Source organism: Rhincodon typus, chromosome 24, assembly GCF_021869965.1.
Source record: "Rhincodon typus isolate 14 chromosome 24, sRhiTyp1.1, whole genome shotgun sequence".
NCBI classification, from domain to species: Eukaryota; Metazoa; Chordata; class Chondrichthyes; order Orectolobiformes; family Rhincodontidae; genus Rhincodon; species Rhincodon typus.
In genome coordinates, this window is record NC_063355.1 from 47,003,820 (window position 1) to 47,017,056 (window position 13,237).

Here is a 13,237-nt window from a genome sequence, read left to right on the forward strand (position 1 = left end):
GGCTTGTTATACCGCAGGGATAGGGCTGGTAATACCGCAGGGATAGGGCTTGTTATACCGCAGGGATAGGGCTGGTAATACTGCAGGGATAGGGCTGGTAATACCGCAGGGTTAGGACTGGTTATACCGCAGGGATAGACTGGTTATACCGCAGGGTTAGGGCTGGTTATACCGCAGGGATAGGGTTGGTTATACCGCAGGGTTAGGGCTGGTAATACCGCAGGGATAGGACTGGTTATACTGCAGGGTTAGGGCTGGTTAAAGCGCAGGGATAGGGCTGGTTAATGTTCAGGTAAAGCCAGTTGAATTCCAGGAACAAGCATGGATAAATATCAGTTCTGACTCTGAGAGTGTCTCCCCATTTTCCATTTGGGTTAGAACCAGTCATACTGTTGCTTAAGCAGGTTTCTGCAGACACCAGCTGATTGGTGACATGGTATTAACTAAGAGAGTGAGAGAAGCCCAGTCTCAGTGTAATCACACGGGGTCAGCACTGACTGGTCTCCATGGTGACATCTGGTCAGGTTTATTGTTCACCTCGCCACGGAAAGGTGTGTTTGATGATTTGAGAATTAACAATGAGAGATTGTTTAAATGTGGGAGGGGTGGGAGAGTGGGATCAGGCTGCATGGGATTTTCAATGCTGAGGGAGTCAATGAAAGGTCCATGAGGGTATGCCAGGAACAGCACCAGGCATCCCTAAAAATGATGCGCACCTACAAGACAGGGCTACTTACATACTAAACATAAGCAGCAAGGCAAAGACAGAGCTTAGCGATCCCAAAACTAACAGGGGAACTTATCAGCCATGATTGAATGGCAGAGTAGACTCGATGGGCTGAATGGCCAAATTTCTGCTCTTCTTTATTATGTTCTTATGATCAGATCTAAGCTCTGCAGTCCTGCCACATCCAGTCGTAAATGGTGGTGGATAATTAAACAACTCACTGGAGGAGGAGGCTCCACAAATATCTCCATCCTCAATGATGGAAGGGCCCAGCACATCAGTGCAAAAGATAAGGCTGAAGCATTCGCAGCAATCCTCGGCCAGAAGTACCGAATGGATGATCCATCTCGGCCTCCTCCAGTGGTCCCCAGCATCACAGATACCAGTCTTCAGCCAATTCAGTTCACTCCACGTGATATCAAGAAGCAGTTGGAGACACTGGATACTGCAAAGGGAAGGTATCATCAACAGTGCTATCAAGCAGCACCTGCTCAGCAATAACCTGCTCGGTGATGCCCAGTTTGGGTTCCGCCAGGGTCACTCAGCTCCTGATCTCATTCCAGCCTTGGTTCAAACATGTGGAAAAGAGCTGAATTGCAGAGATGAGGTGAGAATGACAGCCCTTGATATCAAGGCTGCATTTGACCGAGTGTGGCATCAAGGAGCCCTGGCAAAACTGGAATCAATGGGTGTCAGGGGGCAAACTCTCCAGTGGTTGGAGTCATACCTGGCACATAGGAAGATGGTTGTGGTTGTGGGAGGTCAATCATCCCAGCTCCAGGACATCTCTGCAGGAGTTCCTCAGGGTAGTGTCCTATACCCAACCATCTTCAGCTGCTTCATCATTGACCTTCCCTCCCATCAATAAGGTCAGGTGATTACACAAAGTTCAGCTCCATTTGTGATTCGTTAGAAACTAAAGCAATCCATGTTGAAATACAGCAAGATCTGGACAATATCCAGGCTTGGGCTGACAAGTGGCAAGTGACATTCGTGCCACACAGATGCCAGGCTATGACCATCACCAATGAGAGAGAATCTAACCACTGTCCCTTGACATTCAATGGTGTTACCATCACTGAATCCCCCACTATCAACATCCTTGGGGTTACCATTGACCAGAAACTCAACTGGACTTACCACATGAATACCGTGTCTACAAGAGCAGGTCTGAAGCTAGAAATACTAGTGGGAGGTAATGATCTAGTGGTATTATTGCTGGACTGTTAATCCAGAGACCCAGGTAATGTTCTAGGGACCCCAGTTTGAATCCTGCCATGACAGATGGTGGAATTTTGAAATCAATAAAAATGTGGAATTAAGAGTTTAATGATGACCGTGAATCCATTGTTGATTGTTGGGAAAACCCATCTGGTTCACTAATATCCTTTAGGAAGGGAAACTGCCATCCTTACCTGGTCTGGCTTACAAGTGACTCCAGATCCACAGCAATGTGGTTGACAATTAGGGATGAGCAATAAATGCTGCCTACCTGGCAATGCCTACATCCTGTGAAGGAATTTTTAAAAATACTGCAGTGAGTAACTCACCTCCTGACTCCCCAAAACCTGTCCCACCATCTACAAGGCACAAGTCTGGAGTGTGATGGAATACTCCCCACTTGCCTGGATGAGTGCAGCCCCAACAACACTCAAGAAGCTTAACACCATCCAGGACAAAGCAGACCCCGCTTGATTGGCACCACATCCACAAACATCCACTCCCTCCACCACTGACACTCAGTCACAGCAGTGTGTACTTTCTATGGTTGGATGTCTGATACTATCATGGAATCTGGACAAGTGAGAGTTGATGGTTTCTGGTTTTGTTGGGCAACGGCAGGGATTGAAGTGTTGATGATGATAATTGTTGGTGCTTGGTGGAGTTAGTGCATTGGTGTTGAACTCAATCCTGGAGATTCAGTCTCTCATTCACTTGGTGAGAGAGATCCAGATAGATCCCAGGAAATCTCTTCACTGTCTCTGACCTCTGACCTGTACATTCAATAGCAAAACTTTCCTCAGGTTGGTTTGGAAACACAGCCGGCTATTCATTGAGAGCTGGCTTTCCTGAGCAGTGTGGATGTCATTCTATAGTTAGAGTGAACTCTTAACAATATTGAGAACTGCCAACAAAGTAGTAAGGTGGGGAGATGGGAAAAGTTCTTGTCTGCGTATAAATAGCATCAGTTCTCACAGAGAAAACCTGATCAAACAAACCAGCATGAACAAGCAGGCAGAGAGAGTGAGGGCGGTTATGATGGGGTGGAGGTGTGATCCTGGGCTGGGAAAGGAAGGATGGAAAGAGGGGTTGGGGCTGGAGACTTGCCTGACAGTTCTGGATTGAGGAACATTCCTGCCCCCCTTGACCCACAAGGAGTGCTGGAGGAAGGTGATTCGGAAGATGACAGCTGCCACCTCCCCCTCATGCGGCAGGCAATTCCAAAACCTCAGAAGCCACATGGCCACCAGGAACTTCCAATCATAGTGTTCCCTGAGAACACAGCGGGAGGCCCATTCCAATACATTTCTGGTGAAGCCACATTTGTCCCAATATTGCCCAATGGGCAAAGTATAAGGTGGGTATGTGTCTGATGGTCACATGCCTCAGCTTTAACTCATTAAACCCCTCCCCTACACATTGTCATGTGACAGACCCCATTCCACTTTAGTTTCCCATTTTGTGCTTGATGTTGATTCTATGTTGTTTTCATTGTTGGGGATTATGGGTTATTCTGAGGTTTCTGAGCAACTGTTACACATCAGGATTTACTAAAGGGCATTTAATCTGAAGATCCTTTCCCAAACGAGATGAGGGAGAGCAGCAGAATCGGATCCAGTTAGAGAGACGTGTGCAGTTTGTTGGCATTATAAAGGAGACTGTGAAATCAGCGTGTGTCCATGGGGCCAGCATTAACATCAACATGAGGTTGTACCATGGGCATAGCTCCTTGATCTGTGAACCCTTCTGTTCCCAATTCCTCCGTGTGCCTGTTTTTGGTGATGCTGGTTCCTGCAGCACACACAGATCAGTAATGTCCCACACTGTTCCTCCAACAAGCTTGCTCGATGTGAGTTATTGTGACCTGGCCACAAAACTGCATCAGGCTGTAGTGTTTCAGCAGTAATGCAGACAGCCAGTGTTGAGTGCAAGTGTGCACTGGAGCTCGTACACAGCAGCGGGTAGTGCCCCTACCTCTGAACCAGAAGCTTTGGGTTCATGTCCCACTCCAGGATTTGGGCTCCAGCTACCTCTTACTGTTTATTGCAGAGAGTGATGGCTCCCCCTCGCTTTGATGTTTTTGATGGAGCTATTTTCTTTGCAAATGGCCTTGTCTTTTTAATGCTTTCATGCAGTGGGCAATGTTTCTCATCAACTGGTTCAACCTCATCCCGCCCCCTTGACTGTCCGTCCTCCCTGGACTGACCTATCCCCTTCCTAACTCCCTACCTACACTCACCTTTACTGGCTCCATCCCCGCCTCTTCAACCTGTTTGTTTCCTCTCCACCTATCCTCTCCTCTATCCATCTTCTATCCGCCTCCCACTCTCTCCCTATTTATTTCGGAACCCCCTTCCCCTCCCCCTTTTCTGATGAAGGGTCTAGGCCCGAAACGTCAGCCTCTCTGCTCCTATGATGCTGCTTGGCCTGCTGTGTTCATCCAGCCCTGCACCTTGTTGTTCATAACCAGGGCTGGCTGAGTCTAAAATTGAAAATACTTCCAACACAGGCCAAAGGCAGGTGGTAAGAGCAGGAGAGATTCCTGAGCAACTATGAGATGAAAAGAAAAATGGGATCCTCTCCCATTACTGCTCAGAGCTTCACACTACAGATACATAAAGGGGCAAGTTGCCCTGGCTGCTCTGAATCTTTGGGTGGGGCGGGGGGGCGCGGTGGGGAATGGGTCAGGTTGGCTCAATGGGTGGTATAGATCAGACTGATTACCCTTCTATCTGGGTGGGATTCGGTATCTGTTTCCTCGCCCTACCTGGCGTGGAGATCACAGCAGTGTGGATCAGACTGGCTGAGAGCTGAACAAGATTATTGAACATCTTTTGCTGTAATCCTGACCTTATTAATTGGTTCATGCAGCATAAATGTAAATATGATGTGAAGACTGTATCCTTTTAAATCTCTGCTGTTTTTGATTGTGGAATAAAATTGGAAAAGCGCTGTTTTCAAAACCAAGAACTATTGAAGGGATTGCTGCATTTTTTATAACCAGCTTACCTGACTCTCATTATAAGTGCTGTTTACACTGCTGCTTCTTCAAGCAGTGGGTGGAAAGGCTACAGACGGGCTGGAGTCAGGGACCATGTAGAAAGGGAAATTCAGCTGGCAACAAGTAGCTGATTGGTCTGTGGAAGGTGACCAGTTATTGATGTCAAAGGGCCTCTGCCTCTCAACAACAATGTGATTGGCTCCCATGTAGTCGAACAGCTTGTGGGTGTGAATATTTAATCAGAAGCCATAGGACTTCTAGAAATGAAGGTGTTGTCCTTTCTTCTGCAGTAACAAATACCACAAGCCTAATGACAGCCAATATATTTCACCTCATCAGTTGTGTAAGCTGTCAGGGACTTTATAGATTGAGTACCAGTTACTCTGTGCTTTCTCTAAGCAAGTAAAAGTACCTGGAGAAGGAAGATTGAAGAACAGCAGGCCGTGATAAACTTAAAGGATCATCTCAGCAAACCCCTGGGACAGAGACCATTCTCGGTCCTTCCCTCTGTCCATAACACCCATTCATTTTGTATCTGTATGCATGAGTGAAGGGAGTTTTATAAGGGGGTTAAAGATTTAACTAGTAGAGTTCTATGCTGACAATTCAATCGTTTATCTGTAGCTAGAATTTATTTAGTTGTAAAAAAATAGTAATTCTCACTAAGTATAGAAACCTAGTCTGTGCTTTCTGTCAACCTGGGTCAAAAAGAGGGAAATCGGGGAATTTGGTGTACTTTATAAAAGCTTTAACTTTTCTGACAACTCAGGAACAGTGGGGCTTGATTTCCTGTGAGGGGAAATAATGTGAAGTTTGCCAGGAAGTTACCTGGAACCAATTGGAAGTTTATGCTGAGTTTCTGTTGCTCATTGTGACAACAAATTCCAGTGATGTCACATCAGAATCTTGTGTTGTTTATCAGAGGAGCCTCCTGAAATGCAATCTCAAATGGGACAATTAGATTTCTGAGAGATTTTTCTTTGTAACAAAAGTAATGGGAAAGAATGCTGATGTTTCAAAATTGGGATAGCTTTAGTCACTGTCAATCCCTCAATTTACTGATTTAGGACAAAAAGAGAGGTCAGACTGTAAAAACAGAATATTCTGCAACAACAGAAACATTAGCAATCACGTTAATGTCTGGAAAAAAAACTGGAAAGACAACTGGAAAGTTAAAGTTGTAACTGGAGCCAGCTTGAATTAATGAGGAAATTCCCTTGGTTTTAATTTGAATTCTCCCAGGCCTGATGATGAATTGTTCTCCTTTATAAATGTCAAAGACTGGCCAGTTCTCAGAGGAAATGCAGCTTATCCCATGCTCTCCCTCTCACTCTCCATCCTATCACTCACTCCATCCTCTCTCTGATTCTTTCATCATCTCCTCATTCACACTCTTCCTGTATTTCCTTCCTTCTTTATTCCCCCATCACCCTCTCTCTATTCTCCCTCACTCTTTTCCCATTCTGTCTTTATTTATCTCCCCCTGTGGCTCTCACTCTCTCCATCTTGAGTCTCTTACACAGTGGCTCCACTCAGTCTCCCAAAGAGAATCTGATTTGTGCACAGATCACACAGTGACTAGAAGGGGAGAATTCCCTGTCAGATCCTGATCCATTTCTCAGGAGTGAGTCGGTCATTTCCCAGTGGAATGACTGTCGGATGCGATGGTTCCGACTGGATCAAACTCAACGGAGCACCAAACAATTCCGTCTATAAACAACTCCACAGCAATATTCCCTGATAAGGTAGGAACCACTGCATCAGGATAATGGGAATGTCATGGGGAATTTTATAACTCACTCCCAACGCTCTCTAAACTTGATGGCTCAAAGAAGCCGTGTATTAATTTACAGTTTACATTTCTAACTACAGTGTGTTTCTGGATCTCTTTCTGAGAGAAATATCCACCACCCTGTTTAATCTTTCCCACATTGTGATAAGCTTTTTGTTTGGGCATCGTTTGGCTGATGCTTTTTTCTGCACCTTCTCCAGTGTCTCTACATCTTTTCTATAAATCAATGAGCAGACTTTGTGTATTGCCTGACCAAGACTTGATACAAGTTGGTCCTAGTTTACTGAATGATTAACGTTATCCCTGTGGAAATTGAGCCTCCCACTTGTTTTATTATTTTTATGACTTTGTTCATTGGCATCACCAATTACAGCAATTTGACAGAAACTGCTGATTCTATTTTTCGATGCTTATTTTCCAAGTAAATTTGCGATTCCTTTCCCATTGAAGCAAAGTAACTATATTCTAGTTGGCTTTTGACTCCGATTCTAATCACTGGACATGTTTCCCCTCTTCCATTATTTTTATGTCTCACTCACATTCCAGTCCTTTTTAAAAATATAATTACGGGAAGACAGCGAGACTGGCCAGTTATCCATAGAGCAATTAGAGTCAACCACTTTGGAGTCACATGTAAGACAGACCAGGTAAGGATGGCAGTTTCCTTCCCTAAAGGACATGAATGAACCAGGTGGGTTTTTCCTGGCAATGGATTTATCATCGTTATCATCATTAGACTCTTAACTCCAGATTTTTAAAATTGAATTTAAATTGCACCAGTGGCCATGACAGGACATCAGGAGATTCCTTGGGTTGCTGGATTTGTCAAGCTGAGAGCTCGGGCCGGAATAACCTGGTGCGGGGTGGGGTTGACGTTTGTAGGTGATTTCACCGTTCGGAGCAAATAGATTCTGTTTGTTTTCAGATTCCATACATCACCCTGACCTCACCCCTAATTGATCCGAGGCGCAGAATGCAGCCCGTGTCCTTCGGTGAGAGAATCGAGGTCAACTGCGAATCAGCACAGGAGATCCGGTAAGGATTGTCAAAATCTGGTGAGAGGGAGTGGGATTAGACTGGGTGGGATATTAAAGGGAGCGGGGAGTGAGGGGGAGAGTGGGAAAAGACTGGGTGGGATATTAAAGGGTGCAGGGAGTGAGGGGCAGAGTGGGATTGGACTGGGTGGGATATTAAAGGGAGCGGGGAGTGAGGGGGAGAATGGGATTAGACTGTGTGGGGTATTAAAGGGAGTGGGATTAGTGTGGGAGGAAATGCGAGGTTCTGCACTTTGTCAGGAAGAACAGAGGGGCTGAATTACTTAAATAGGGAAAGACTGCAGAAATGATTTGGATGTCCTCATCCACAAAAAACTAGATCCAACTTCAGCAGGGAATAGGGAAGACAAATGGAATGTTGGCCTTTATTTCAAAGGGAATGGAATATAAAAATAGGAAGGTTTTGCTAAAAAGGAAAAAGGCACTAACTAGTCTGATCACGACTGGAATACCGTTAAGAGTTTGGTCTCTTCACCTAAGGAAAGATATCTCGGAATTGGAGACAATCCAGAGAGTGTTCACTGGATTGATCCCTGATCTGAAGGGACTAACGTATGAGGAGAGGTTGAGTAGATTGGGCCTGTTTAGGACAATGAGTGGTGACCTTATTGAAACATACAAAGTTCTTTGGGGACTTGACACGGTAGATGCAGAAACGTTGTTTTCCCCTTGTGGGAGAGTGAAGAACCAGACGGCATCACCTCAGAGTAAAAGGTCATTTAGAACAGAGATGAGGAGGAATTTCAGAGGGCTATCGAGGCTGGGTCATTAAGTATCTTCAAGGCTGAGGGAGATGGATTGTTAATCAGTAAGAGGATTGAGGGTTATGGGGAAAGAGTGGGAAAGTGGAGCTGACGATTATCAGACCAGCCATGATCTCACTGAATGGCAGAATGGACTCGATGGGCTGAATGGTCTACTTCAGCTCCTATCTTGTAAGGATTAGATGCAGGAGGAGTTAATATATGACAGCAGAGTGACTCAGAATGTGAAAATATCACAAATACCCCTCACTCTCGGTTACTTGTCACTCTCTCTTGTATTCCATGGGTTGTCTCTTTGCTGATTGGCTTGTTTTATAGCATTTTATCAAATTCTAACAAAATTGACCAAAACTTCTTGAAAACTTTGAACAAATCACTTTATAACTTTGTTATAAAGCTCAAGGGATTACAACTCCGCTTGTGGCCAGATGTAACTAGATGTAAACTAGCCGCAATGGAATGGTGGAGCAGACTCAATGGGCTGAATGGCCTCATTTTACTCTGATATCTCATGGTCTTATGCTTTGTTTGGCCTCTCGTTGTATTTTCCATTAAAGTGTGGGGACAGGTTGGGTAGAGGCAGCCTGCACAGTTGTGATGAGGTTAGTGCCTGGGTGCTGGGAGTTTGCAGGAAGATGGCTGGCACTGAGGGAGCAGGTTAACTTTTGGGTTGTCGTGGTTACAGCTGTCACTCTGTTGTGAAGAATGACTCCGAGAAACACTACCGGGACTGTGTCTATTATGAAACCGTTCCAACCATCACCTCCTACACCGAAACCATCATCACCGCTCCCAACTGCACTTGGAGGAATTATAAATCACAGCTTTGGTTCGAGCCTCAGCAGAAACCTCTTCGATTTGAGAGCACAACCATCATTTTCCCGAAACATGCAAAGAACATTTTCAGGACCACACTGAGCTACAATCCTGGGCGGAGCAACAGACGTTTCACATCCAGTGTTTGGCTACAAACCATTGAGATGGTCAAACCTTGCTTCATCTACATGGAGGACCTGTGACCTCTGACCTGGCAGATTCCAATAGCCTCATCTGATGGAGCATCACAATCCCTCGCTCAGGCTCTTATTAACCTGTATGTCTTGTATAATTAATACCGCTTACTCCAAGGGTCTTATTACAGTTTAATAAAATAATTCATTGTTCAGAAACATCACAAGGGAAAAAACCTCTTCTCATTGGATCAAAATAACACAAGAGCAGTTCTGATTGGTTAGCGGGTGGATCTGATTGGGTCAACAAGTCAGTGCTTCCAGCTTGTTTGAGCTGATTGTTTACCAGGGGTCAGTGAGAGAAACACAGATACTCGAGTTAATCTCGGGGCTAGTGCTGAGGCTGTGTTAGCCGAGGGATTGGGAATTGTCAGTGACAATGGGCCAAAAGGCTGGTGTTCAATTATCTGAGACCATCCAACAAGGAGCAATGTCCCAAAAACAGCCACTGACTAACCAGCATGGAGCACTGATCCCAGACAGATCAAGCAATTAGGATTAGTCAGTTGGGTTAAACTGGTCACTGGGTAAAGCTGGGTGTTTAAGCTAAGCTAGTTGTCTGGACCATTTGTACTGAAATGTGTGGGTCTGATATGGGAGATGGGACAGGTCACTTGGTGTCTGTGTTCCTCAGAGGGACCAGGTGAGGAATCACATTTAGCGAGAAAACCATCAACGACAGAAACAATCACAATGACTTGCAATAAGATCCTGGTAATTGAGTCACTCCTGACCCACCCAATGACCTTTAACATGTCCCCATGACCAATTCTCTAAACTCCACCACACACAGAACTGATAATGGAATAAACTCCGATTTGATCTGGGGTCTGAGGAATTAGGAGTGAAGGGGTAAAACCAGCACCGGAATAGGGCAGGGCTGGGGAGAACAAGGGGAAACCCCAGTATTCTCAGATGAGAGGAGCTGCTACCCTCACAGTGACAAACCCCTCCCCCACCCACCCAGTCTTGGGTTCAGTCACAGAATTGGGACACAGGGAGAACAGGGAGGCTCAATGTTCAAGAAACAGTGGACTCAGATATGTCAGGGTTGGTCGTCGGGAGTCTTGGTTTGTGGGGGTTGGGGTAAATGTTGGGGGGTGGGTGTCAAGGGATTGTTGGATGGGGTGTTGGGGGCTGATAGGTTTTGGGTGATTTTGGGGGTGCTGGGCTCTGTGAGGGAGTGGGTGTTGGGGGGATTTGGGGTGATGGGGGGTCGGCTTTGGGGGGTGCTGACCTCTATCAGGGAGTGGGTGTTGGGGGGATTTGGGGTGATGGGCTTTGGGGGTATTTGGGGATGGGTGTTGGGGGTGATGATAGGAAGCTGTGGATTGTGTGTTAGGGTCAGCTGGGATGGGTCGGGGTTGAGGGTTAGGGTCAGCTATCAGGGAACAAGATGTGAGGTTGGGATGAGAATGTGTTGGACTCTTGGTAACAGCTGTCCTTGGGAGTAAGATGGCAGAAAGTGAAGTTTCAAATATCCAAATTATTCAATAAAATCCAAACTGGCAGCAGTGATCGATCCACATATCGGCCAAACACACAGGCCCAAGTTTCTGAAAGTTTGAACCATTTTATAACGAAACATTGAGAACGAGATCATTGAATCATTAAAAAGAAAAATACATGTATGAATCAATTAAAAATTCTACGTAAAGGAGTTTCAATATTTGGGGAAGAAGTTGGAATTATATCAGAAACAGAATTTGGGTTTCTCACTGGTCACTTTGTCAATTAACGTCTTTGTCTCATCATTAAACCAATGAGAGGGATGGTTTCATTAAAGTTGGAGGGCGGTTTCCCCAGAATGGGTTTTAAACTTTCTGTTAATCTCACTGTCATGATGTCTGTTTTATAAAGTCAGTTTGACAATAAATGTTCAGTAACTGGCTGTTTGTTTGTTTTTCTCTTTAATATTTCATTCTAACTTTGAATGGGTTACATGTCCAAACATCACAGAGAGGATTTTGTTACTTTTACTTGTTCTTTATTCCCAAAATATCCACCTGGATTTTGCTGCTGCCTCCCAGCACCAGGATTCAGTGGAATGTTGTCCCCAGGCTGTGGGCAGGTCAGACTGACCATCCCGAGAGGCTGTGATGGACACTGTAGGGAGGATTATCATTGGAGCTTCAGCTGTTTCACTGGAAGGTAGGAGTCAGCCATGTTGCTGCAGGTTTGGAGTCACATGTAGTTCGTCTGGGGAAAGGACACCTCATTTAGCAGCACCTGATCTGGAATAGTTAAATTCAGTGTTGAGTTGAAATGGCTGCAAAGGGCCCAGTTTAAAGATTAGGTGGGGAATGAAAATGCGAGTGACTGGAAGCTTGGGGTCATGCTTGCAGAGTGAACAGAGGTCATCTGTAAAGTTGTCACCTCATCGGTGTTTAGGTCTGCATTGTGTCCGGTCTGCATGTGCTGCGAGCACGGAGTGTAATGTACCATATTGAAAGAAGAATGTAAATATTTCACTTGAAAGGAGTGATGGGAGCTTAGACAATGTCAGGTAGAGTTAAAAGGGTAAGTTTTACATCTCCTGAGCTGCCATGTAAAGGTGCCTTGAGAACGGGGTAGGTTTAATGGTGATTAAAGAGTGGACCAGGTGCTTTGGAAGGAACACTCCTTTCGAGATGCTGTAAGGCATGCAGAGGGAAAGATGTGTTTGGGTATCACACGAGAGACAATGGAAATGGCAGGGTAGTTTTTTTTATAGAATCCCTGCACAGTGTGGAAACAGGCCCTTCAGCCCAACAAGTCCACACTGACCCTCAGAGCATTGCACCCAGACCCATCCCCCCTGTAACCCACCTAAGCTACACATCCCTGAACACTATGGGGCAATTTAGCATGGCCAATCCACCTAGCCTGCACATCTTTGGACTGTGGGAGGAAACCGGAGCACCCGGAGGAAACCCACACGACACGGGGAGAACGTGCAAACTCCACACAGACAGTCACCCGAGGGTGGAATTGAACCCGGGCCCCTGGCGCTGTGAGGCAGCAGTGCTAACCACTGAGCCACCATGCCAGTATGATTTGTTGAATCCAGAGGCTGGTGAAGAGGAAGACTGTATTTGGATTCTGGGAGGAAGCAGAATAGAGAGCGGGTCAGAGAGAGCGATCATTGAGGGACACACTCCTGTGTCAGAAGCACAAAGATGTAAAGCTGTTGTTATTTCAGAACCTTTCTTTTCCAGAGATAATATTATTGAAAGTTTAAATCAGAAAATCACAGCTCTTTAAACTAATCCATGTGGAAAAACCGAGCTTGGCCAATTCTGAACCTGGACATTATACAAAGCAGCTCAGAAAATTAACAAAACATCTCTGTTCTCTCACCATCTCCTTCCCCATGTCTCTCAAATGTCCTGGTCTTCCTGTTTCAGAAATTACTCATCGCACACACTCTCACTGTCTGTGTCTCTCTCTGACAGAATCGCCCGATCTCTGTCTCTCTCTCTGACACCCTCGCCCAATTTCCCTCTCTCTCTGACACCCTCGCCCATTCTCTCTCTCTCTGACACGTTCGCCCATTCTCTCTCTCTCTGACACGCTCGCCCAACATCTCTCTCTCTGACACGCTCGCCCAACATCTCTCTCTCTGACACGCTCGCCCAATCTCTCTCTCTCTGACACCCTCGCCCAACATCTCTCTCTCTGACACCCT

The 13,237-nt window shown here is 45.7% G+C and overlaps 1 protein-coding gene across 4 annotated transcripts in view; it reads left to right on the forward strand.

Annotated features, from left to right (window-relative positions):
* Positions 1-9,729, forward strand: part of rflna (refilin A) — a 13,276-nt gene extending 3,547 nt beyond the window's left edge. For 3 of the 4 annotated variants that reach the window (XM_048611405.1, XM_048611404.1, XM_048611406.1), the window contains exons 3-4: positions 7,667-7,776; positions 9,246-9,729. In XM_048611405.1, the coding sequence (XP_048467362.1) occupies positions 7,667-7,776; positions 9,246-9,579 (444 nt within the window). In that variant the 3' untranslated portion in view covers positions 9,580-9,729. Of the gene's footprint in view, positions 1-1,303; positions 1,335-7,666; positions 7,777-9,245 lie in introns of those variants that run through there. The other variant, XM_048611407.1, reaches the window with a different exon arrangement.
* The last annotated feature ends 3,508 nt before the right edge of the window (positions 9,730-13,237 follow it).